Genomic DNA, 25457 nt, shown 5'->3' on the forward strand with positions numbered 1-25457 from the left:
AAGGGCCTTTGTATGCAGACATGTTTCTTCCCATCCTGGGAAGGGGGTTTCCTTACTTGATGGCTTTTCTCTAGTCCACAGTGGTTGGGCACCTTAGTTGGGCAGCGTGAATTGGGCTGCAGAGCTTTTTGAGAATCACAAAAAGGGGGGTCTGCAAGGGTGTGTGTGTGTGTGTAATGTTTTGCATTTAAATAGCTTAGATTTTATTTTTGCTTTCTAGTGTGGGTTTTAAACGTTGCTGCTATTAGTGAAAAGGCAGGCCTCCGAGGAAAGGAGGAGGGGGGATGGATGGGAGAGTGACGAGTGCTGTGACTGGATGGGAGCTGAAGGAGCAAAGTGAATGGCGGTTTTTAGTCAGAGCGCTGTGGGGAAAGCGTTCGTTCTGGTCAAAACAGGCAATCCGCGTGGAGCCTGAGAGAGTCTGTGTGTTTCTGAGAGAAAATATTCTTTCTGGCAAAGCAGACAGCATGTCTGGACCCTGGGCTGGCTGAGCGGTGTTCTGAGAAGTTCCGTCTAAGTCAGGCAAACTGGGTGTGCGTAGGCTTGCCAACTTCCAGGTGGTCAATACTCTATTATAAACAACTTTTAGTATTTAATGTTATAAAAGTGCAAAGTGCAAAATTGTGCAATAACTACATCAATTGATAAATAAATACATGCAATAAATACTATGTACAAAATCTGTCATCCACAATATTGTCAGTTTTTTGGCTCAAATGAGCAATGAGCAAGAGTCTCTGTACTAGAAGTCATTGCGGACCCGTGTATTTCAGACTGCTCGAAGAGACTGTTACAGCTAGAGGCACAATGGATTTTTAAATTGAAGTCTCTTGCCCCTTTGGGACTTAACAACGAGCTAAATTTAGCTTGTTTTATAGGATAAGAAATTAGGCACAGGGACTTAGGCTGTTCTTCTGCTGCTAGATCCTACAGAATATTGTGAGATCGTGGGATATTGGAATACAGGGGGTTTCCCCTTTAACCATGAGAAGATGATCATGTAGGTGATTAGCAAACGATGTTAATAATGAGGATATGGAGTGGGAACTTGCATCAGGTGGTTAATTGGAATGTCCAGTCGGGTGCTATGGGAATCGGAGCGTCAAGGATAAGTGAGTGAGTAGAGTTTTAAATTGTACTTCTGTAAATAATAAATATTGTAAATTTAGAATTGCTCTATATTATGGATGTAATTTCTTTCCAGTCTAGTGTAATATTGCCCAGGAAGAAGTTAAAGAACGAAACGGGAACTAAGAATTGCACGCACAAGCCCGTCGGCAATATGCAATTTGGTTATGTGGTTCCATTCTCGGACTGTGGACTATTCACCATTGCAATCTGTTCCTGACGCGCCCTTAAGCACTCCGGTCCTTACATAGTGGACATTGCTCATTTGAGCCAAAAAAATGACAATATTGTGGATGACAGATTTTGTACATAGTATTTATTGCATGTATTTATTTATCAATTGATGTAGTTATTGCACAATTTTGCACTTGGCACTTTTATAACATTAAATACTAAAAGTTGTTTATAATAGAGTATTGATTCCCCGGTTGTGTGTTAGCAAGTTGTACCTCTTTACCAGTGGAACTCCCTGGTTGTTTCAACTTCCAGGTGGTGGCTGGAGATCTCCTGGAATTACAACTGATCTCCAGGCAACAGAGATCAGCTCCCCTGGAGAAAATGCTTTGGAGAGTAGACTCTATGGCATTATACCCTCCTGAGATTCCTCCCCTCTCCAAACCCCGCTTTTTCCAGGCTCCACCTCCCAAATCTCCAGGAATTCCCCAACCTGGAGCTGGCAACCCTAGGTGTGCGCCTGAAAGGGAGGATCTGTGTATATTTGAGAGAGAGAATATTCTTTCTAAGTCAGGCAAGCTGTGTGGAAAGGCCTGACTGAATCCATATCCGTGTGGATGAGAAGAAAGTTGATGCTCTTAGTGAAGGCCTGTGTGGAAATTACTCTTGTGTTACTGAGTCTGTGAAAATAGCTTTAAGAAGATAAAATTATACTTGAAACCACCAAGCTTAAGAACTGTTCTAAAACCAATATGCTTATCACAACTTTGCAACCATCACACTTACGTACTTATAAATAAATTCTACTTTTAAGAAAAAAATTGATCCTTTTTTACCTCACAACCACCCTCACGCACCGACCAGTCTGCCGGACTAAACAAGCCTTCGGGGGCAGGAATGTGCAGGCCCCACAAACAGAACAGGGAAGGAGGTTTCGAGGCATATTTCTGGGTAAAATAGAGAACACCTGAAGAATTAAAAGGTGTGTTGGCTGTGACCGGAGCCCTCCTGAGGTATATGTTTAAGGAAACGAAAGGAGGAGCTGCATTTAAGGTCCAAAGCCAAAGGGTTAACAAAAAAAGTTTAAGGTTAAAACAAACAGCAAATCATTACCGTGTGGCAGCAAATCACTACAGGTGTTGGCTTTAGCGGTGGGATCCAACATGAGAGGGAAAAGTGAAGAGAGATGCTTTACTGATAGTTGAGAAGAGAACAGACTTAAGAAAGAGGAGAGAAAGGGCAGAATTTAGGGGAATGAGAAAGGATGCTTTGATTGACAAGTGTATTGAACGGGGAATGCCTCATGAAGGGAAATCTGTGGAGATGTTAAGGGTGTCCCTTATACAGCGCCAGGCAAAGGGGAATGGTATGGTAGGAACTTTAGGAAGTTCTGAGGCAGGTTCACATTCAGGATTCACTTTGTCCTTTCCCCCTTCTTCTGACACACACAGTTCATGGTCAGAACTAGACCGTTTTGAGGTTCTTTCATATTACTGAGTTTCAACTGTCGCTGAAGGGCAATTCACTTGAAGTTTGCTGTGAGATGCTGCTAATAGTCTGGCCACCTTCTGTTTAATTTTTGGCCAATCAGCCATTTCAGGTTCACCTGTTATTAATTCTGCCTCACCCAGGAGATCAGCTGCTGGATGGGCATATGCCGTCCTTAGGAAGTCCATCCTACATTTTCTCTGCACCCACTAATTGTCTGTGCAGTTTAAATGTAATGTGTTTCCTTTTCTGAAGGGATTGTTTCTATGTTCGGCCTGTTTGGTCAGGTGACAGATTAGAAGGATTTGTGTTAGCTGTGTCCCTTAAGGGTCCTACTGTGTTGTTGGTTTGCTTCGCCACACCAATAACATCTTTCCCACAATCCTTCCTCTCTGCCCTGAAGTCTTTCTCTGGTTCTTTTGTCACCACCACCAGTTTGATTTTTATCAGGCAGGTGAGGCTCTTTATGTGGTTCATCCCTTTTAAAGTATTGTTCTGAGGAGAATTTTCTTCTTCTTGGATCTCCCCTTATCAGCACCAACTTATCTATGATCTCGGCAGCTTTAGCTACAGTACCTGCCTCTTTATCTTGTACCAGCCAACAGTATTTGGAGGGTCTGATATTGTAAAACTGTTCCAGTCCTATAAGATAGACAACATCTTGCAAGCTGTCAGCTTTTTCTAGCCATTGTTTTAATAATTACTCTAATTTATAAGCTACCTGAACATAAGTTTCTTCAGGTTTCTTTCTTAGACTTTGAAACTCTTTCCTGCTATGTTCTGGGTTTACTTCAAACTTTGGCGTGGCTTGCTTTTGAAATGCATCATAATCAGTTCATTGTAAACTTCACTCGTACCCGCTGAGATCGGATGTAGGTCATTCTCTCATCATCAGGCTCTCTCAAAGCTCACAAAATAAGCCTCTAAATTATCCCCCTTTTGGAATCAGAATTTTGGAATTATTTTCATATCTGCCCTTGGGTAGTGGTCTTCTTGAACCCTCGGGGTTAGATTAACACCCCCCACCCCCAGCTCCATTTCTCTCAGTCTGCGGCTCTGCATTTATGTTACTGCTTACTTCTGTACTCTGATTTTTTCCAATTCTTTATCTTTCTCAGTTTTAATCTTTTCCAATTCTTGTTGCCTTTTGTGTTCCTCTATTCCCATGCCTTTTGGTGAATTCAAATTCTCTTTCCTTTTGTTTTTATTCAGCTGCCAAATTTCTTTTTTTTGCGCTGCTAGTTTGGCTAACTCAACTTGTTCCTTGCTTCTCTGTGGTTGTTCTCTATTTCACTGTTGTTACTAATCATAGCTTCAACACCTCCCTCTTTTTTGTAGCTGGCTTCATTTTCTTTGGTGCCATTTTGGTGACAACTCCTTACATGTTACCCTTTTTGATTTTACCTCAAGAGAATCAAATCTTGCTGCCACACCAATTGTTTCTTTTAAACTGTCTGGGATTTATATTCCAGCTCCTCCTTACTCTCCCTCTCCCATAAACTTTTACTTCAAGAGGGCTTTGGTCATACACTAAATTTCTCCCCTCCTCCCTCCAGCTTAGGTTTGCCAGGTCATGGGGGACACCCATAGGGGGAACTAACCTTGTGCACATGCAAAATGCATGTGTGCTCCATAGGACTTCTTCGTCATGTCGGGAATGGTGTAAGTAAGTCTGAGAGTGCCTGACTAGATCAAAGTCATCCAGTGAACTTCCACAGCAGAGTGGTGATTCGAACTGGGTTCTCTCAGAGCCTACTCTGAAACTCTCACCACTACATTATACTAGCTTTTGGAGGGATGCTGTTGAACAGTAGCAAGCAGCCAAGCCTGGTTGAGTCATAGGCTTGCCAACCTCCAGGTGGTGGCTAGAGAACTCCTGGAATTACAACTTATCTACAGGTGACAGGGATGAGTCATCCGATGAGTCACCTGGAGAAAATGGCAGCTTTAAAGGGTGGACTGTATGGCATTATAGCCTGCTGAGGTCCCTCCCCTCCCCAAACCCACCTCTCTCCAGGCAACAACCCCCAAATCTCCAGGAATTTTCCATCCTGCAGCTGGCAACCCTAGTGAGTCATGCAAGTTGTGTGGTATCAAGTTCTCCAGTGTTTCTTCTGGGCTTGGCCCAAATGAGTCCTCTCTCAAGGGACAAAAGAGCACTGGAAAGGGCCCTGCCCCCTCCTCCTCCATTTTATTGACAGAAACCAAGTTTGGAATACTGGCTGGATTGTTATGGTTGCCTAGCAACAGCCACTGAGGGCATTTGATTCTTAAAGCTACAGGGACTCCTTTTATCATTTTTTGGTCTCTCTCTCTCTCTCTCTTTTCAGGTATGTAGGAAGATCTGTCTTGTCCATTAATGGCTCCAATTTCCAGATTTAAGTATCCTCAGATCAGAGCCACTTTACTATTAGTATATATAATGAATGTTATGGCTGGATTCATGAATAAGGGACTGTTAATACGGAACCAGGAACCCACTTCAGCTTTGTCTAAAGCTTTCAGTCCACTGTCTTGATCACCAAGGGGGCTTCCAGAGGGAAGCTTTCTATGTTCAGAGTTTTGCTTGTCCAAGAAGATAATGGCACGGGTGAGTGGTGTTGTCTTGCTTTCCCCGGATTGCCTGTGCAGGTTCTTTTCTGCTACGACCGTTTTGTGTTTGTAACAACCACTTTCTCATCTTTCCTGTAGCAGAAGCCTATAAGGTCCCTTACTGGCTTTCTTTATACCCTAAAGGGGTGGGCAGAGGATGGTTTGGTCATGATACCCCGTGACTGTGGAAGGCAGGCATGGTGAGTTCTATGTGGTTGTGGTGGCTACCAGGCTTGGCAGTAGTTGTGACCTCTGCGGGAAAGCTGGATGTGGTTTCCCAAAGGCTCAGAATGGCAAAGGTGTTTTCCACTGGGTGATCTGCAACAAACATGGGGGACGTTTTTGTGAGGGTGGGATGTAGATTCTTCAGAAGTCTGGCTGAGCATGTAAGAGGTGCTACCCATGTTCTGCAAGGCTAAACTTTCTCTCAACAAAAGGACAAAAAATGTGGGGTTTCTTAAAACGTAAATTTTATGCACAGCTTTGTACATTCTGTCTCTGAACTCCTGCATAGAAAATGAGTTTGGGGACTGAGTAGTCCTGGCAGAGGGTTAAGATAATGGGCAAGGCACACAGTAGACCCCTCCGGTTCAGGGGTAAGCCATCACAGAGACCTGAGAATATAGCAAAAACTCTTTAAATGTATTCTATTTTTTCCCCAGGGATTAACATCTCAGATGAGATTTTTGCTTAGAAAAATCACTTCTGTTTAGGTCAGCATACGTTGGAATGCATTAAAAACATAGAAAAATAGACCTGGGAGATATCCCCAAGGGTCATCTAGTCCAACCTCCTGCAGAATGCAGGAAATTCATATTTATCTTCTTCGCTCCCCTTTCCCAGTGACCCCTACTCTATGCCCAAAGGAAGGCAAAAAACCTCTAGGATGCCTGGCCAGTCTGGCCTGGAGGAAAATTCCTTCCTGACCCCAAGGTTGCAATTGGCATTACCATGAACATGTAAGAAAGAGCCACGAGAGCCCACCACCGGCTCAGCCCTTCATGCCCTCCCCCTCCCGATCTGTGTACATTCCTATTGAGTCCTAGGCCGATTCCAGACGGCCCTCCGCCTCCCGAAACGTCGCGCCTCGTCGCACGGAAAACGCGAAATAATGCGTTTTCTCACACGAGTTTTGCGCGACCTCGTGCAAAACTCGCGCGAGAAAACGCGATATTTTACGTTTTCCGCGCAATGACGCGCGACGTTTCGGGAGGCGGAGGGCCGTCTGGAATCGGCCCTAGAATCATCATTGCTGTCAGGTGGCCATTTAGCCTCTTCTTAAATAAAATGTTCCAGTGCACACTCACTGCTTGCAGCAGGCAATTTGTTTGCTAGTGCACACAACGAACAGCCTTTATCGGACAAGACACGTTGGCTCCAGAGAGGGAGCAGTCCATCTATTACCCAGCTGGATTGCCACTCCAGGGGAAGGAGGTCTATCCACACCCTCTGGCTGCTGGCATCTCCTCCTTCCTTCGGCTGCCAGCTGACACCTGTCTCTTCACAGCACTCTTCACAGTGCCCAGACTGACAGCTCCCTGACAGCCCTCAGATCATCCAAGTGCCAGCTCGGTAGCAGAGATTGAGGAGTGGGATTAAAACCACCATCGGCTTTGCAGTATAGATAAGCTTGGGTGGTGCCCATAGTTCCATGCCTTTTAAAATATTATCTTGGTGATTACCAACCAGATACTTGCCAAGCACAAGGCTGCCTGGGGTTGGAAAAGGGCCCCAACATGTCTCAGCAAAGATGGGTTCGACTTTCAACAGAGAAACCAACGAGCGCCGTGTACGTGCTGGGCTCAGAAATCTCCCTTGATGTCTGTGGGTAAGAAGAACCCTTCTGATTATTATTGGTAGGGGCCTGAAGAAAAAATATTATTTTTAACAACATGTTTATGCTGCCTTTCTATTCTCCTATGGGCCACCAAGGCAGCTAACAAATTAAAAATATTAAAATGCTAACAAATTAAGACATATTAAAATGAAGATAAATGCAGAAGGGCTTAAGAGCAGTTATACAACTTTGTTACCATGCAAAAAATGGCAAAGCAGTTTGGCATGGCAACCCCAAGGACTGGGAATTTTATTGGCAGGGGTAGGGGGCTTGAATCTGCCTAGCAGCCGCCGTCTAGGGATCCTTCCATCTGGTGGTACAAGAGAGGGAAGCTGGAGTGGTGGTTTCTGGTGTGCATTGGACCATATTTTGCACATGCTCAGAGGAACATTTTAGTACTAATTTCAATTTTACAGAAACCAGCTCTATCTTTCATAACACATTTCCTGAAGAGCTATTTCTAGATTTCCTGCATTGTTTATGAGAAAAATATATACACTTATAGCAGTTACTACAAATGTTTATCTCAAGCCAGCATGATGCTCAGCGTGGCACGTCACATTTTTTATCCCAAGAACACGGCAATGGGCACTTAAGGGCCAAAGCGAGGGTTGCCAGGTCCAGGTTGGGAAATTCCTGGAGATTTGGGGGGTGGAGCCTGGAGAGGGTGGGGTTGGGGGAAGAGAGGGGCCTCGGAATGGTATAATGCCATACAGTCCACCCTCCAAAGCCACCATTTCCTCCAGGGGAACTGATCTCTGTCACCTGAAGATCAGTTGTAATTCCAGGAGATTTCCAGCTACCAACTGGAGCCTGGCAGCCCTAGCCAAAGCACTGGTTGGGGGAGTTAGAGGCCTTTTTGCTGAGATGGGAGAGCTGAACTGTAAGAAAGTGGTCTCAAGACAGCCATTAGTAAAGGGATAAGGAGAGGCCATAGACTTCACCACCATTGCTATAAGTGTGATCCTGCTAGGTAGTTCCTATGTTGATTAATATATCAGTCATGGAATTTGCCTATGCTCTGTTCCAACACTGTTAAACCTTTAAACCTTTCTTTTCATTCCTTCTTTCTCTTTAAATCTTGCAAATTGCATGTATATACCCATTACATGTATATTGAAATGTCATGATATTGATTGTACCAACACCATTTAATCTTCCTTGTGTCTCAGTGAGAAAGGAGGACTATAAATAAGGTAAATAAAAGAACTTTAAACATTATAAATAAATAGATGCTTGGGCAGGCGATTCATCTACATGTGTTTACATTCATGTGGGAAAATATGTAGGTAACCCTAATGCCCACCAATTTTACAGGGTGGTTATAAGTCCTGGTGTGAAGGGGGAAATAACCTCTTTATCTGCTTTGATCACAGCAAGCATAATTTCACAATGCTCAGTAATTTTTAAGACATATTTTTCTAAACAACAAAGCTCCAAGTTCCCAAAGAACTTCCAACTTTTCCGTTTCTAGCTTTTTAGTTTAGAAAAAAAACCCTTAAAATTACTGAGGACACCCTAGACATTTGTAAAATTATGCATGGGGGTGGTCACAGCAGACAATGGAGATGCTCCAACCGCTCCGTTGTCTTGCCTGCCCTTTTCTGCTGCCTTTCTAGCACTGCACTATTGTTTGGGGTGATCTGGTGCAGCAGCACAACAGATGAGTGCGATACAAGCACATGAAAATAATAACAACTCTTGATTTATATACCGCCCATCAGGACAACTTAACACCCACTCAGAGAGGCTTACAAATTATTCTATTATTATCCCTACAACAAACACCCTGTGAGGTGGGTGGGGCTGGAGAGAACTCTGAGAGAGCTGTGACTGACCCAAGGTCACCCAGCTGGCTTCAAGTGGAGGAGTGGGGAATCAAACCCGGCTCTCCAGATTAGAGTCCTGCCGCTCTAGTCTTAACCACTACACCGGCTGTCTCCGATGTGATGAACCACTAAGGAATCACATGCTTCCATTGCAGGTCTGCCCCTGCAGGTGCCTATGCGTTCCAGGTTCAGAAGACGCTGGGCGTGAACTACGTTGTCCGTGATACAAACATTTCGCAGGTGCCTTCGAGGGTACCCAGGTGGCCCCTGGACATCAGAGTGGAGGTGGTTGTGACCATGAATAAATCCAGCCGGAGAGTCAACGAGGGCAAGGTGAGCAGCATTCAAGGCCGGGGCGGGGAGGGGAGGGAGATGCAGCAGACCAGGGGCTGGCTTTAGATACCCTCTGGGGCAGCAGGACATGAGCAGCCTCCTACGAGACACAAGGCCTTTACTGGACCAGCCCCAAGGCACAGAAATGATCTCAGACAAGATCTTTAGAGGGTGGCCTCTATGGCATTCTACCCTTCCCCAAGCCCTGCCTTCCTCAAGCTCTGCCCCAAATCTCCAGGAATTTCTGGGTGGGCAACCCTAGTCAGGTGGAGGTCTTCCTTTTGCCTCCTTCCTTACCCTTTTAACTAGAGATGCTGAGGATTGAACTGGGGACCTTCTACATGCAAAGTACAGGCCACAGTCCTCCTGCACCACCTTTAAAGCCAGTCCCAGTTGGTGCCATGGCATGCTTTAGAAATTTGCTTTAGCAGCAGGTGGTTTAAAGAAACTGATGTCTGCCTTTTGGCCTGTTGGCAGGTGACAATTTCATACTACAAGGCCAATGAGGAGACGCCCATGGCCAAGGCTGTGCTCCTGCTCACTTGCGTAGGTAAGTTGGCGACCCTTGAAATCCATCAGAGAAGTGCAAATAGGTGCCCACTAAGAGTCGGCTTCTGGTGTTCACTGGGGCTGATGTGGGAGTAGAAGAGCCCAGTGGGATGAGATCAAGGGCACTTCTAGCTCCTGGACGGCACTGGAGGACTCCTAAGACAGACACGGGGACCAGAGCCGCCTCAAGTTTTTCCCTCCAGTAACTGGTACTCAGAGGACTAAAACTGCTTCTGAACAGGGAGGTTCTATTCAGCCACTCTTGGATACAATCCTAAGTACTAAGAACTCTTACTAGGAAGAAAGGGCCACGTGCCGAGCACATCATGGGTGAGCAACCTGATGTGCACTCAGACGGACATTGGGGGAACTCGCCTGAAACAGTTTCTCATTTGCTTGGGGCTGTGAGTGGGGAGAAGGTGCTTCTGGTTTCCCTCCCACTCTTGCACCCAAGCCAGGCACTGTGCGTGGCTGCAGAAGGCAGGCCAACACTAGCCACCCTCCCATCCTTCCGGAGGGGACCATACATCTCCCTTGCTTCAGCGCAGGAGGTTATTCATGGTATCGGAATGCTGTATTTAATACTGAGCTGGGCCCGATGTGGATCAATAGGCCCAGAGCACGGGGCTGGATTCAGATAGGGGTATTATTCTGCAGATCTGAAGACCCCCCCCCAGATTTGCAGAAAGATGGGAAAACCCCTCTACAATGGGGTTAAGCCCCCCACCCACCCAAGTGGACAAGTTGCCTGTGCTTGTCTGACAATGTAATAGAGTGTACCCTTTGTGTGGTTGGGGGGAGTGTGGAGGAATGGGAGCTGCCACTGCTGCCTAAACCAAGTGAGTTCCTAAGAGAAATGGAGGCACCCCTGCATGTTCCAGGAAGGCAGGAGGGGGCGGGGGGGGGAGAGGAGGAGTGGAGAACCAGAGGCAGCCTGCATGAGCCCCGCAAGCGGAGGAGGGGGGAGAGCTGGAGCTGCCCTGCCACTCCTTCCCCACTGCGTTAGCTAGACAGCTGCTGCCAGTGGCTCTGCAGGCGGGTGGCCTGACTGGCGAGTGGGCAGGCCACAAAGAGCGGGGTGGGTGGGGGGGTGTACAAAAAAGATGGACCCCCCCCCCCGTGAGTCTCCTGGATCCCTGCTTTTTAATACTAAAATGTGAGCAACAAACAAAAGTAGCCCACCTTTCCAGCTTGTTTCTTCGGCCCACAGATTCTTTCTCTTTCCCTCTTGCCATTCTGCAGAGATTTCCCTGGATGCAGATTCAAGCCGCTCAGGAACCGTGACAAAGAAAGTTGAAAATAAGGTAGAGAAGATTGGTGTAGTGGTTAAGAGTGGCAGGACTCTAATCTGGAGAGCCAGGTTCGATTCCCTACTCCTCTGCTTGAAGCCGGCTGGGTGACCTTGGGTCAGTCGCAGCTTCTAGGAGCTCTCTCAGCCCCACCCACCTCACAGGGTGATTGTTGTGAGGATAATACTAAACTGCTTTGAGTGGGCATTAAGTTGTCCTGAAGGGCAGATATAAGTCAAACATTGTTATGATTATTATAAGACAGATTCCTGGAGTGCTTTATACAGAGCTCTGAGGATTCCCTTTGCCATGGGCCCTATGCCCCTCTGTTCCCTGTAAACATGCTTAGATGAGCTCAGCTAAGTAGATTCATGCAGATTTTTAAAAATCTGCACAATTCTTCCCAGAAGCAGAAACTAGCTTTCCAGGTTCATCTTTAGCTCCTGGGAGAATGAGGGGGGTCCTATTTCCCATGACCTGCTCCTCCTCTAAAAGCCACGGGCAGAGACAGCACGGAAGGCCTGTTCCGCTTGGCTATGGGTGGCAGGCATGGGGTTCATTGTCTTTGTGCCAGCAAGACCTGCCACTGATGGTTGCCTCCACAGAAAGAGTGGACATGGGGCCCGGAAGGCAGTGGAGCAATCCTCTTGGTGAACAGCGACAGAGAACGCCTCGGAGCAAAGGACATGGACAACCAGGATGAAAAAGTGGGATCGGAAAAAGGTCAGTAACCACCTAAGAACATCATGACTTTCATTGCACCCCACCCCCACCCCCCAGGAGCAGGTTTGTGATTTAGGGGCATTGCTGAGCCTGGATCAGATCTCTTCTCGGTGCACATGGCCTTCCTTAAACAGCAGAGCCATTGCGATCCATGCTCTGAGCACATCTCACAGAGATTACAGTAATGCGCTCTATATGAGGCAGCCGGGCTACCGTCAGGAGCTGGGCTCAAGGTCAGGATCACCCCTCCCCCCTGAGCTGGAAGTTCTGCACCGGCCGCCCGTCTGTTTCCTGGCGCGATTCCAAATCATGGTTCCTACCTTTAAAGCTCGACATGGCTTGAGGCTGGGGTCCCTGAAGGACCATCTCCTTTCATGCTGCCCACTGCTCAGCTTGCCCAATAAGACCTTGGTTACAAGCCCTGTTCTCTTCGTCTGCCAAAATGAGGCCATGGCGTCATTTGGCATCATTTGGCACACCCTCTCTCCTGGGGCTCTCCTGATAGGTAACTAACTTGCCATTAGGAACCAAGCCAAGACACATCTTTTTACCCTTCCTTCTTGTCGAGGGGTGCCTTCCGTTTTAACTTTTTTTAGGGTGTGATTTTCGCCTGAGGAGCATCTGCTAGATGTTGTTTGACACAGTTTACTTAGCCTGTATTTATGGCTTATTAGGCAGACAGCTTAATTATACGGTCAGCAGACCCTTCAGTGATACCTGCATTAAAACAAAATGTAGCGATGTGTGTGTATGATTGACAGAACGATTTCACCATCCAGGATCTAGGGTCGGTGGCTATATTCAAAATGGGAACCCCTTTCCCAGTGAAATGCACGTTCTCCCCGGAAGAAAAAGGGTATCTAGCTGTTGGGCCAAACAATCAGCTACCATAGGCAGGAGTGGGCGAACTGCATCATGTCTCATGCCTTTATAAAAATTACAAAACAGCAACACCTGGGATAGTCTTTATCATCACCCCTGCACCACAAGGACACAGGCCATCCATCCATCCATCCATCCACCCATCCAATCTATAGTCCTCTCCCCCCTCCTCCCAAGACTCAAGGCAGATTATAAGATTAAATTGTGCAATCAGACAGTATGAAGCAACCAATGAACAATGCAATAGGACTAGGATTAGAGAATGAGAATGAACAATAAACTGTCCAAGGCAGGTAGAGTATAAACAATACGCAAGTGCATTAGAAGGTAAAGGCAATGCAGTCAAAGGCAGTGAGACCTAACATAATTATCTGACACGGACCCCTTAACCATTTGCCCTGCTGGATTGTTCATTCTACTCCAGTTCTAATTTCCTTTGACAAAATGGCTTTTGAACAGTATGGCTTTGCCTCATTCTGTGGAATGACAAAATCATGGGCTTATAATGACCCTCAAGGACTGCAGATGGGAAAAGTGGCCTTTTAATGGCTGATTTATTGTTAATCATTTGTGTGCTGCTGTTTTAAAAATTTTATTCTAGTGTCTTTACTTTGTTAGCTCCAGGACTCTGGAGAGACAGCGTATACATTTTGCAACGCTGACAAAAGCTTGCTAGGGAATTTGGTCAACAGAGTGCGCCTTTCTCCAAGCCTTTACCTGAAAGGACTGGGGAGAATTGGGTTCCATGCCCTGTTGTCAGGAGTCATTTCGCAGAAAAAGCTGGAGGAACTCATTAGCATAACTCATTACCACAACTCATTAGCATATGCCACACCCCCTGACATCACCTATCCTGGCTGTTTTGGACCCAATCCTGGCCATTCAGGGCCAAAATTGGGCCCAAAATGGCAAAAAAGGGGCTGAAAATGTCCGAAAAGGGGCCCCAAATGGTTAGGATCAGGCCGCTGCTGAGTGGGAGAGTGACCCACCACCTGTCAGAGGCCTGATCCGGGCTGTTTCAGCCCCAATTCAGGCTGAAAGGGCCCTAAATGGCCAGGGGTCAGGTGGGCGGGGCCACCTGACATGTGACCTCTTTGGGGAACTGCTGGAACTGCGTTCCAGTGCGTTCCACCTCGAAATGAGCCCTGCCTGTTGGTATTAATCCTACCAGTGCATTTCTAAAAATCTTGCAGCCTTGCAAATGAGAAGTTTTCCTACTGTCTCCTGCCGCAGCTGACTTCTGATTTCCTCTTCAGACCTCAAAGATATGTCCATTATGATTTTGACAACCCGTGGACCTGACAACATTTTTGAGAAGTACCAACTAGTTCTCCACGTCTCAGCATCTGAAAATGATAAAGTGAGGGTCTTCCATGCTCAAGGTAGGTGTTTGCAGAGCTTGTGAGCTGTTCTTTCTTGTGACAGAAGCCTGTGTCAGGTTAGTCTGGTCCAAGGAAAGAGGGGCTCCCTTCTCCATGGGAATGTGACCTCGGCACTGAAACTTTGTTCTCCAAGCAACGGCATCCAAAACGTGCAGCAAAGAAGATTCTGCTCAGTCCATGTGGCTAGTATCCCATTCCACCCACCCTCATGTAGCTATTCTCTTGCTGGATCATTCCAGCCTATTGACGGATCAGGTCCATCTTCTCCACTTTATTATTTCCAACAGGAGCCAAACAAACCAGGCAGGGCATGACGCTGGGGGGTCTCCCTCCCCCTCTCCCCAGTGCCGGTGTTTGGAGGTAAAAGGCCTCCAAACATGGACGTTCCAAGTAGCCATTATAGCTACTACTTGTTGACAGATCTGTCCTCCATAGACTGTAAATGTTGGGTTTTTTAAAGCCGTCTAAATTAGCATCACTACCATATTTTCTGGCAGCGAATTCCTTATTGTGAGAGCTAAGGATGCCTACGTTTGCAAAAACAGATACCTTCCCCTGCTCTGACTAGATGGATGTTATTTTGTGGGCAAATCCCTGTGTTTGCTTTACAGATGGAAAGCCAGTGAGCCAATACCCGGCAGTCCTGGGGCCAAAGAATGCCTCCTACGAGGTGAAGGGTAATAGAAACCAAGAGGCAGTTTTCTATGTGGAAGGGCTGGCCTTTCCAGATGCCAACTTCTCGGGCCTGGTGTCCTTCCATGTCACACTGCTGGAGAACCCACCTGAGGTATGGAACATGTGCCAAAAAGCAGAGGGGCTTTGTGGTGCCAGGTGGATATGTGTCAAGCTTTGAGAAGGGGCACAAGAGGGAAAATTCTGGCAGGGCAGTTCTGCAGCTCTGTGTCACCCATCAGTGTTTTCGAGAAATAGTTTTAAGTGTGACACAGGAAAAGATGGGAGCAGAATAATGAAATGCTAGGGCATGGTGGTGGGTGGTTTGTAAGAAGTGGGGGCCCCCTAACTAAGTGACCATTCACACTCGGAGAGCGACTCAAATGCAAGTTGCCTGAGAAAGCAGGAGGAGCCAAGCTAAGGTTGGTGGCTGAGAGCTGCGTCTCTGGGCCAAGAGCAAGGCCAGGCCCAGGACAAAGGGCACCTCGCACAATGAAGCCACCAAGGGCTTAAGGTTTGGGGGATTCTGCCCAGGCTCTGGTTGAGACTTACGATGCCTTGGATTACTTGTCGGGCGTGAATCACAACATGAGCTCTTGTAAAGAAGGTGAAGCTGAAGGAAGGATTTAAGTTGCTGGCAGAAGTTACTGGTGAGCTGGGGGAGAGAGAGCATCTTGCATGGTAGAAAACTCTGCCACAAATAAACACTTCTGGCAGTTAAAAGTCTCTTGGGCGTGCTGTTTTTCTCCATGCAAAGAACTTTTTCAGGGGGAAAGGCTCATACATGTACTTTCCTATCCCAGCACTTGCAGCCTGAAGTGGGACAGTTCAGGCCATTGTTAACTCTTGATTCTGTGAAATCTTCACCCCTGGCATTTTATTGAAGTCTTTGGGGGGAAAGTGAGCAATTTTTCCACTTTGTATCCTCTGTCAGCATGTCCAGTGTAGTAACCCTTCATCCATAATAAATCCCCCTGCTGACTGACCTCTTTGGAATGGCCTTCTTAGGACACTGATCTCTGCTTTTTTGTTGAGTCTCACTTGGCCAACATCTTTTTTCCTCCTTCTCCTCTTTTCCTTCAAGGAACAGAAATTTCCCGCGCCTCCCATTTTCAGTGACACTGTGGTTTTCCGGATTGCTCCCTGGATAATGACCCCCAACACCTTGCAACCGAGAACAGTTTATGTCTGCAGGTAAGAGGTCTTCTGAGAACAAGTTTCTGTATGTGCATTTTGTACACCAAGCCCAGATTCTGGGACCTGCATTTCCCATTCAATCGGTTTGTGGAAGTTGCAAATTCTTACCTCATCTTGGGATGTGTATTTTTGCTTGCTGTCAATTTCCTCACCTTCTTATTTTGATATTCAGTGTTAGTGACAATGCTGTCTTTGTGAACGATGTGACAGAGCTTGCTCAAAGCAAAGGCTATGATGGTTTGGTGGAAGATATGGAAAAACTTCACGAAAAGGGCAAGAACACAGACTTAGTGTCCGAGGTGTGCAAGCTGGTCAGGGAGACCAAAGACAGGGACTTTGTGGCAGCTGTGAACAAGCTTGCCAGGGAGAGGAAGAACACGGACTTTGTGGATGCTATGAAGGAACTTGCAAGCAGGACTGGCTGCGCTCTGATCATCTGTGAAGGAGAAAAAAACCAGGGAGATCGCTGGATCCAGGTGAGCATGGGAAGGGATTCTGAGCAGCGGAGTCTGCTGAAGGGCCGGCAGATCTCCCCAGCCAAGGGGCATCCCCAAGGACCGAGTTGCTGGGTCGCAGCTTTTGGAGAGATTTCCAAGCCTATCTTGCCACTATGAGTGTGGGTGGGTGGGAGGTTTTTTGAGCGTGTCAGCTTTCCTCTGCATGTGTGTATGCACAAGCACACTTTCAAAGGATGTAAGAAATTAGCAGGCTTTCCGAGGCTCAGGTTATTGCCGCCTAACAAAAGCGTGAAAGCTCCCTAGGAGTCAAACCACCATAGAAAGTTGGGGTCGTCATGAGGCTGTGAGATGGAGTGGAGGTTTGGGGTGTCTCTGGAGAGGCTTGTCCCAGGGGCTTTAACGGGGGAGTGCCTGATGAGTTGTGCTCACCTCTTGGCTCAAGAGAGTAAGGAGCATCTCTGTTTTTCTTCTTCTGCCGAAACAGGATGAGATGGAGATTGGCTACGTGCAAGCTCCCCACGAATGGTTCCCTGTGGTCTTTGACTCCCCCAGAAATGGAATGCTGAAGGATTTCCCGTTTAAAGATGTTTTGGTTAGTGCTTGAGCTGGAATGCTTCGTGGTAAAGAAATGGTGAAATTTGCCACAGGGGCAGCTTTCCGGCCTAACTCACACAATGGAAATGAGATCAGTTTTTCTCTCACTGCCGCTCTTGCCGCTTTGGTCCTTCCATCGTTGGGGTTTTTTTCTATTACCGCCACCACCCAGTCCAGGGGCTTTTCTAGGGCTGTTTCTGCCTCCCAATCCACCTATGGGTGGCAGTCAGAGGAATCCCTCGGCACAGCAGGAGAATAGGTCGCACGGCAAACTATGCTTCTCTTTCAAAAAGAGTCCAGTAGCACCTTTAAGACTAACCAATTTTATTATAGCATAAGCTTTCGAGAATCAAGTTCTCTTCATCAGATGCCTGATCAAAACTGGGCAGATACAGAAGAGGAGGGGGAAAGAGAGAGAAGGAAGGGGGCATAAATCACAAGAAGACAGAATGCAGTTAGCATAGAGGCAATCAAAACATTCCTTTGCTTGGAAATGTAAACATCTCCTTTTGGTGTGCAGTCAGTTTGTAGCAGTGAAGGTATCCAATTCTTATGTAGTATAAGCCTTCGGTAACCACAGCTCTCCCTGCCAGTTGCATCTGACAAAGAGAACTGTGGTCCCCGAAAGCCCACACCAGGCATCACTGGGCTCCCCCAGATCACGCCTCTGTTTCTCTTTGTTTATTTTACATCCCACCATATCAAAAGAACACTCAATGTGGCTAACAAACATAAACTCCTAAAAGACCTGTAACATTATGTCAAATTACCCACCTGCAAAATCTCCCCAAGGAAAAGGCAGCAGCTCCTTTAAAGGCATCGTCAGTCAAGGGGGGGGGGGCTGTGCAGGTGGGCAAGCTCAGCCTCTTTGAACCAGGCACGGCCACACAAGGGTCTCCGTCCTGCGGAGTTTCCCTAGCTGAGCTGCATGGAACAGATGCCCCTCGGTGCTCACATGTAAGGCCTCAAATTGATTACTAATGCCTGCAGTTTAAACAGGTAGAATGCTGCCAAACTTGAACAGCAGGATCTGCATCTAGGCCGTTTCCAGATGGCTTACCTGAAGCCGCTCCATGCCGCAATGTTGTGGATCGTGCCAGGGAAAACACGAAATATTGTGTTTTCTCGTGCGAGTTTTGCGTGACACCTCACAAAACTCGCGCGAGAAAACACGGTATTTCGCGTTTTCCCCGGCACGATCCACAACATTGCGGCATGGAGCGGCTTCAGGTAAGCCATCTGGAAATGGCCCTGGTGGCACCAAAAAGATTTTCAAGGTGTAAGCTTTCCAGAGTCAATGCTCCTTTCTTCAGATAAACAAAGGAGTGGAAAAAGAGGGCTTAGACACTCGAAAGCTTACAACTTGAAAATATTCTTGGTCTCTAAGGTGCCACGGACTCAAATCCTGCTCTTCTACTACAGACCAACATGGCTACCCACTTGAATAATCTAACTCTGTTCTCATTTGCACCTATGGCAGGGCCCAGATTTTGGTTATGTGAAACTAGAGCAAGGTGATGAGACACCCTCTGAACTGGACTGCTTTGGGAACCTTGAGGTCAGCCCCCCGGTGACTGTCAGGGGCAAGCAATATCCCCTGGGGAGAATTCTCATTGGGAGCTACATCTCCAGGTGAGCCAGGGGAGGAAAAGGGGCAGCACCGGGTTCTGTTGGGGAACGATAATCCCTTGCACTGGTCTAGCAGACAACTGGCCTGTTGATTACCCCCGGCATGCAGATGTGGCTGAGTCAGGGCAGATGTCAGATAAGACTCTCGTCACATGATGCATCGTTAACTTGTGGAACTTGCAGCCACAGGATGTGGCAGACACCCTTGGTCTTAGATAGCTTGAAATGGGCATTAGACAGATGAATGGGGGAGAGGTCTCTAGCAGAATTTATTTGCCATACATGGAGTTGCCATGCTCTGAGGCTGTGCACCTGCTCTGATATGAATGGGGGCGGGGGCACAGCAAGGAGAAGGGGAGGCTGTGGTTTCCACGCGATTTGCAGGCCTTCTAGGGACACCCATTTGGCCACTGTGGCCACCTGTCTGATCCAGCAGGGCTCGGCTCTCCTCATGCTCTGAAATCTGCTCCTCTGTCCTTTTGCTGCTCTACCACGAGGCAGCAATTGCCCTATGAAGCTGAGGCCACCTAATGGCTGCACAGGACTGGGAAATGCGTGTGAAGCAGCAGCAGCAAGGAAAGAGCCCAGGCCGATGAAGAGGCTGTCAGGGGGGTTGCATCTAAATCGCAGGAGGTCACAGTCCCCTGGTCAGGCCGCACCTGGAGTACGGTGTGCAGTTCTGGAGACCTCACTTCAAAAAGGATGTGGACAAAATCGAGAGGGTGCAGAAGAGAGCGAGGAGGATGATCAGTGGTCTGGAGACTGAGCCCTACGAGGAAAGGCTGAGGGCCTTGGGAATGTTTAGTTTGGAGGAGATTGAGGGGAGACACGATTGCTATCTGTAAATATTTGAAAGGCTGTCATTTGGAGGAGGGCAGGGAGCTGTTCCTGCTGGCAGCTAGGGATCCCAGACCCCTGGTGGGGGCGGGGGATCCCCCGCCCCCGCACCCCACACCCCGCCCCCACTTACCTGAGCAACAGGGAGGGGGCGCACCTTCCTTGTATGCTCCCTCGTGGTGCGGCATGCTCCCATGCACCACAGCCGCCGGGATTGGGCCCACTTTGGCCCAGATTGGGGCCGCTTTGGAGCGCGGGAGCACTCCTGTGCTCCGCAGCGCCCCCAAACAGGCCCGTTTCGGTGCAGATTGGGCCCGTTTTGAGGCGCTGTGGAGCGCAGGAACGCTCCTGTGCTCCGCAGCGCCTCAGAAACAGGCCCAATCCACCCTGCGGCAGGATGGCCCGTTTCTGGCGCTGCAGAGGGCAGGAGCACTCGCAGCACCCAAAGACGGGCCTGCCCAGGGGCCGTGTGATGATGTCACTCCTGAAGTGACATCATCGTGCCTGTGGGGGTGCCCGCGCACTCTGTGTGCGCTCACCCCCCTCTCCCCAAAGGTAAGTGCCAGGCCCCTATCCCCTGCAGGGAGGTTGAGGGGGCCTGCCAGTGGCATCAGAGGATAGGACTCGAAGCAGCGGGCTTAAATTACGTGCAGAAAGGTACCGGCTGGATATTAGGAAAACTTTTTCATGGGTCAGAGTAGTTCATAGGTGGAAAACAGCTGCCTAGGGAGGTGGTGAGCTCCCCTTCACTGGCAGTTTTCAAGAAGAGGCTGGATGAATCTTTGTCGGGGATGCTTTAGGCTCATCCTGCGTTGGGCAGGGGGCTGGACTGGAAGGTCTGTATGGGCCCTTCCAACTCTGTGATTTCTCCAAGGAAATGCAAACAGGTGCAGCTGGTCAACCCTGGGTTGGAGGGGACCCTCAACAACCATTGCTTGTTTTTGCTTTATAGGAAAGAAAACAGACAGATGTTCAAGTTTGTCCGGGACTTCCTCTATGCCCAGAAAGTGCAGTCTCCAGTGGAGCTGGATTCTGACTGGCTGGCGGTGGGGCATGTGGATGAGTTCTTGGCCTTTGTTCCAGCTCCTGATAGAAAGGTAGGTATGAGAGTCTCCCTTGGCCAGCCCCCGCCCCACATGCTAATGGTGCAGATTTCTCTTTATTTTCATAAGTTTGCATTTCCTCCATTTTTTGTAAAGCTTTCTGATGGGCGGGGGGAGTAGCAAGGACACTGAAAACTTTATTCAGCCACCCCCTCTTTGATATTTCAGCAGGCACAACAGCTAGAAACCTTCATTTTTAAAATGGGAGCTGACATGTTCAGGAAACTCTGGGCATGATCAGTGGCTACCCAATTTTGTTCTCTGTGGGAGCCCCTCCCTTGTGGCACAGCCCATCTGAGGAGATCAGGAGGGCCCCATAAGTCCACTAACCTGCAGAATGGGCACAACAGAAATGTTCAGCAGGGCATTTTTATATAGATAATTGGAGCTGGAGTATAATGGGACAGCACAGGGGGTTGCTTTGGTTAATAGGGTTATCGTCTATTGCGGCGTTATACACCACCTTCCTTTTTCTGTGTTGTCTTCTATCTTTATAACCCACTTTCAGCAGTATGAGATGTCATGCCTTGGACAGCTTTTTTGTTTACATTGCTTTCCATTTCTATGATTCTAGCCCCACTGTATAGTTTATTGGAGGTCTCTGCTGTTTACTTGAAGTGATCGTTATATTTTGTATCGCAGCAAGATTTAAGTCCAGTAACACCTTAGAGACCAGCAAGATTTTCAGGGTAGAAGCTTTTGAGAGGCAACCCCCTTTTTCAGATATTTTGTAATCTGCCTTGACTCTGTCCAAAAAAGGTAGAATATAAATGATGTAAATAAAATTTTAAAGTAATTGTTTACATTGCATCAAAGTGAGCAGACAGCACTACTCTTTCTCTTCCCAAGATTCTTTGGTCTCAAGGTGTATTAACTGTACCTGGTAGAGATGCTTGCACCTCTTTGCGGTGGGGTGGGATACATAATTTCACACATATAGCTTGGAGATGCAGGGAATCAAAGTACATGGCGGATCGCCGCATTCTCTGTCTCTCTTCTGTTCTGCTTTTATGTAATTATGCCAATGGCATTTGTGAGGCCTGCTGCCTCCTGGCTGGCCTTCACTCCAGACAGGCTGCTTCTCCCCTGTCCGACGAGAATCGCTCTGATTGCATCGTCGCTTGCTGTAACTGTGTCCTCCTTCACTCCTGCCTTAGCTCCAGGGCAGGCCCAACTGGACGGGCAAGATAGGAAGGCTACCATCATTCATTCCGTGTGCCAAAGCCTCTGGGGTATGCCTGCCTCCCCCCTCAAATGGGTGGAGAAGGAACTGTGCCCCTCTCCTTTGCTACTCGTGACAATGAAGGGAAACAGAGTTAGGCTTGGAAAACTGAACTATTTTGCAATAAGAAGGCGGCTGTACGATGGAGCAGGACAGCAAGAGGGAAAAGGAATTTCACCCAGTCCTTGGGGAAGCTCTCCTGGATTCTCCTCCTCTGTTTTAATGCTTTGAGCATCTAGAATCCCCTTCCAGAGGTGCCCTGTCGTATTCTGTCCCGTCTCCTTCCTGCCACCCCTGACCCATTCTCATTGCCGGCTTTCCTTGGCTTCCAGGGTTTCCGGCTGCTCCTGGCCAGCCCCAGCGCCTGCTACAAACTGCTGAAGGAGAAGGAACAGGAGGGCTACGGAGACGCTCTCATGTTTGAAGGTAAGGCGGTTCTTCTGGCTGTGGCCCTCCGAAAGGATGGTCTTGCTGTCCCTGAGCAGTTTTTAGTGTCAGTAATCAGCCAGGCAGTTGTGCTTAGGTAGACAGAACCAAAAGGAATTACAAAAATATCCAGCTACACAAAGACAGGAGCCTCGCTCAGCTCAAACTCAGAAATAATGATACTGTGTAGTCTCTGTGGGAAGGAACAACCGTCACGTGAACATATTCATGCCAAATCTTAGAGACATTACAAACACAAGGGACCACGGTGTAAAGTTACTCAAGAGAAAAAAACCCCGTGTATATGAGCTCACATCCCAAGAAGCTATTTTTAAACACTCAGACAATGAGGTGTGTTATCAAACCCTACATTTGTTACTTTTAACACATATGTTCATTATTCCACAAGTAATTGGAATAGTACAATCTCTTCTATATATGTATGTATGCCATAGAAGAGATTGTACTATTCCAGTTACTTGTTTTATGTGAAATAATGAATATATGAGTTCAAAGTAACAAACGTTGTAGTGTTTTAAATCTTAGAAACCAGAAGCCAAAGCAACTTGGCCCTCAGGTCACATCTTTAGCCAGGCATCGCATCTCATCTGTGCCCTTGACTCCCCTGGCGCTACGAAGGCCGTCCCTCCTCCTGTGCTCCAAGAACTTTTTAAGGAGGTCCAAGAAGCAACAGCGTCCGCAGACTTCCACTGGCCACAAACTGACAGTACTGCCCTGTGGCTGACACCTGAGGGTAGATCCTCTAGTGGGGACAGGGGGGTTAAAGTGGACCCACTGCAGGACTCCTAGCACAAGCCAGCCTTAGGAAGTATTGGCCTAGCTAAGCAGATAGAAACGGAGGATGGTAGCCCTGGCCCACACCTGGAGAACCTCTCCAGGAAGATAGCATGGTTAACGATACCCAAACAGATGGAGCTGGACGGAGCGCAAGTTCAGCACATGCGATGCTGAACCTCTTGGGATCAGTGCCCAAATTCTCTTTGATTGCACAGCTAGGAAAGACGCCTGTCTGTTAGGCTAGGAGGAGATTCACCATCTAGCAACTTCTTGCGTTCATCCGATGCTTCCTGGCCATGCTTCTGGGATGAAGAATGTCGCAGAGACCTTTCCTCTCTCCGATGAAAGCACGGACCAAACAGCAACCCGACTCTCTCTTGTTACAGGGAAATTGGACACTTGCGATCAGGTCAAAATAAAATGTATCCTGAATGATCAAGAACTGAGGAGCAGCAATGAATATTTCCAGGTAATCGACACCCCCAAGCAGCTGTACTGGTGGCGACAGGAAGGCGAGCCTTTGGGGTGTCCCATTATGCCACAGGCCCCCCTCTCCAGTAACTCAGGTGTAGAAATTGAGGTTCAGCCCTTCTAAATATCCCAGTGGCTAAAGTCGAGGCCGGGTGGATGAGTATAGATATAAGGAGAGAGGTGGTGGTGATCTGAGAGAAACAGACCCTGCGAGGAAAGGCTCTACAGGCTGCAGCCAGTGAAGGAGATGCCATGAGTGCGGATGGGGGGAGCCAAACATGCCCCCTCCAGCCAGGACAAGGAGATGCGGCCCTTCCCCCTAAGAGGAAACTGTGTGTGTGTGCAGGGGGTGTGGGGGGATTCCAGCAGCTCCCAGGAGCCCCCAGGGAGGGTCTTGAGAAAAGCAGAGCACCCTCGGTCAGCACATCAGAGGCCAAGACTGGTGTCTAAGTCTGAACATGATGCAAACTGGGAATACAGAAAGTTGAGGTGGTAGAGCGGCTGGCAGGCAGCAGTGTTTTAAACGCCCTCCTCATAAAATGACCATTTCTCTTGCCTCACGACTCTACCCCTTGGTTGTCCCCTCTCCTTCGAGAGCAGGCCAATGCCGTCCCAGCAACAAACCAACCTTTCACTTTGTTTCCCCTTCCTCCAGAAAAGCATTGACTGGAACAGAGACACCCTCAAAAGGGAGTTGGGACTGACTGAAGAAGACATCATTGACATCCCCCAGTTGTTTAAGCCAGCAACACTTGAAATTGTTGCTGGCAAAGCTATCGCTTACTTCCCTGACCTGGTAAGGCTCTGTAAGAGTTAGTTTTCTTGAGGAACAACATCGAGAACTGAGCAAAGGATGGTGGGCAGGTGCCTCTCCCCTTACCCCCCTTTCCAGCAGGGCCTGTTCCCACAAGTGCCGCTTCTCGCACGCCCCGTGGCCCCTTGGGTTGTCAGCGTCTTTCCTCCTCACCTTCCAGTTGCAAAGTCTTCCAGCAGGAGGACTGGGGGGCTGGAACCCCCTGACTGCAGCCTGCCAACTACTCCTAATCTGCCTTCCTCCTTCCCCAGTCCGCACCTTATCAGAGGCTGAAGGCAGGGAACGGCCTCTCTCAGACTGCAGCCTCTCTGACGGAGCAGGCCAGCAGGGCGGGGATCAGATGCCTCTGATCATCTCAACAGAAGGGCCTCCAGGAATAAAACCCCCCATTCTAAAAGCAACATAAACCAGAGGGGCTTCGCTGCCCCACAAGGGCCGATTCCAGACGACTAACCTTAAGCCGTTTCATGCCGCCCTCTTCCGGATCGCGACGGGGAAAATGCGAAATATCGCGTTTCCTCGCGCGAGTTTTGCGCGAGGAAACGCGATATTTCGCATTTTCCCCGTCGCGATCCGGAAGAGGGCGGCATGAAACGGCTTAAGGTTAGTCGTCTGGAATTGGCCCAGGTTATTCTCTGCTGGTTTCAGAACTCCCGCTGTCCTTCCAAGCGTTCCCAGCCAGGAGCCTCTTTCCTCCTGCATGTCCCTTTCTCCTCCCTGCAGGTGAACATGCTGGTTCTGGAGAGACACTTGGGCATCCCTAAACCCTTTGGGCCCATTGTCAACAAGGAGTGCTGCTTGGAAAGGGAAGTCCGGCGGCTACTGGAGCCACTGGGCTTGTCCTGCACCTTCATTGACGACTATAAAACCTATCACCGGATGTATGGCGAAATCCATTGCGGCACCAACGTCTGTCGGAAGCCTTTCTCCTTCAAGTGGTGGAACATGACGATGCCTTGAGGCAGGGTGGAAGGATTCCCTGCGCTCCAAACAGGAAAGGAGGACATTGAAAGAGCTGCTGTGTAGCTTC

At 48.3% G+C, this 25457-nt stretch overlaps 1 protein-coding gene across 1 annotated transcript; it reads left to right on the forward strand.

Moving 5' to 3' along the window:
• Positions 1 to 7118: 7118 nt before the first annotated feature.
• On the forward strand, positions 7119 to 25387 carry LOC129344669 (protein-arginine deiminase type-3-like). The gene is made up of 16 exons (XM_055001489.1): positions 7119 to 7210; positions 9204 to 9381; positions 9859 to 9931; positions 11173 to 11234; positions 11825 to 11942; positions 14081 to 14206; positions 14818 to 14993; positions 15969 to 16072; positions 16440 to 16551; positions 17018 to 17125; positions 18608 to 18759; positions 20546 to 20690; positions 22251 to 22344; positions 23529 to 23611; positions 24269 to 24409; positions 25151 to 25387. Exons 1-16 carry the CDS (start codon positions 7119 to 7121, stop codon positions 25385 to 25387), a joined length of 2001 nt encoding a protein of 666 aa, XP_054857464.1.
• Positions 25388 to 25457: the final 70 nt, after the last annotated feature.

This window comes from Eublepharis macularius, chromosome 17, assembly GCF_028583425.1.
Source record: "Eublepharis macularius isolate TG4126 chromosome 17, MPM_Emac_v1.0, whole genome shotgun sequence".
NCBI classification, from domain to species: domain Eukaryota; kingdom Metazoa; phylum Chordata; class Lepidosauria; order Squamata; family Eublepharidae; genus Eublepharis; species Eublepharis macularius.

Excerpts from the sequence above, each read along its gene's own strand:
- LOC129344669 (XM_055001489.1), top strand. The coding sequence starts at position 7,119 with ATGTCTCAGCAAAGATGGGTTCGACTTTCAACAGAGAAACCAACGAGC. Across the intron at positions 7,211-9,203 it reads ATCTCCCTTGATGTCTGTGG|GTCTGCCCCTGCAGGTGCCT; the intron begins GTAAGAAGAACC and ends CTTCCATTGCAG. Across the intron at positions 20,691-22,250 it reads TTCCAGCTCCTGATAGAAAG|GGTTTCCGGCTGCTCCTGGC; the intron begins GTAGGTATGAGA and ends CTTGGCTTCCAG.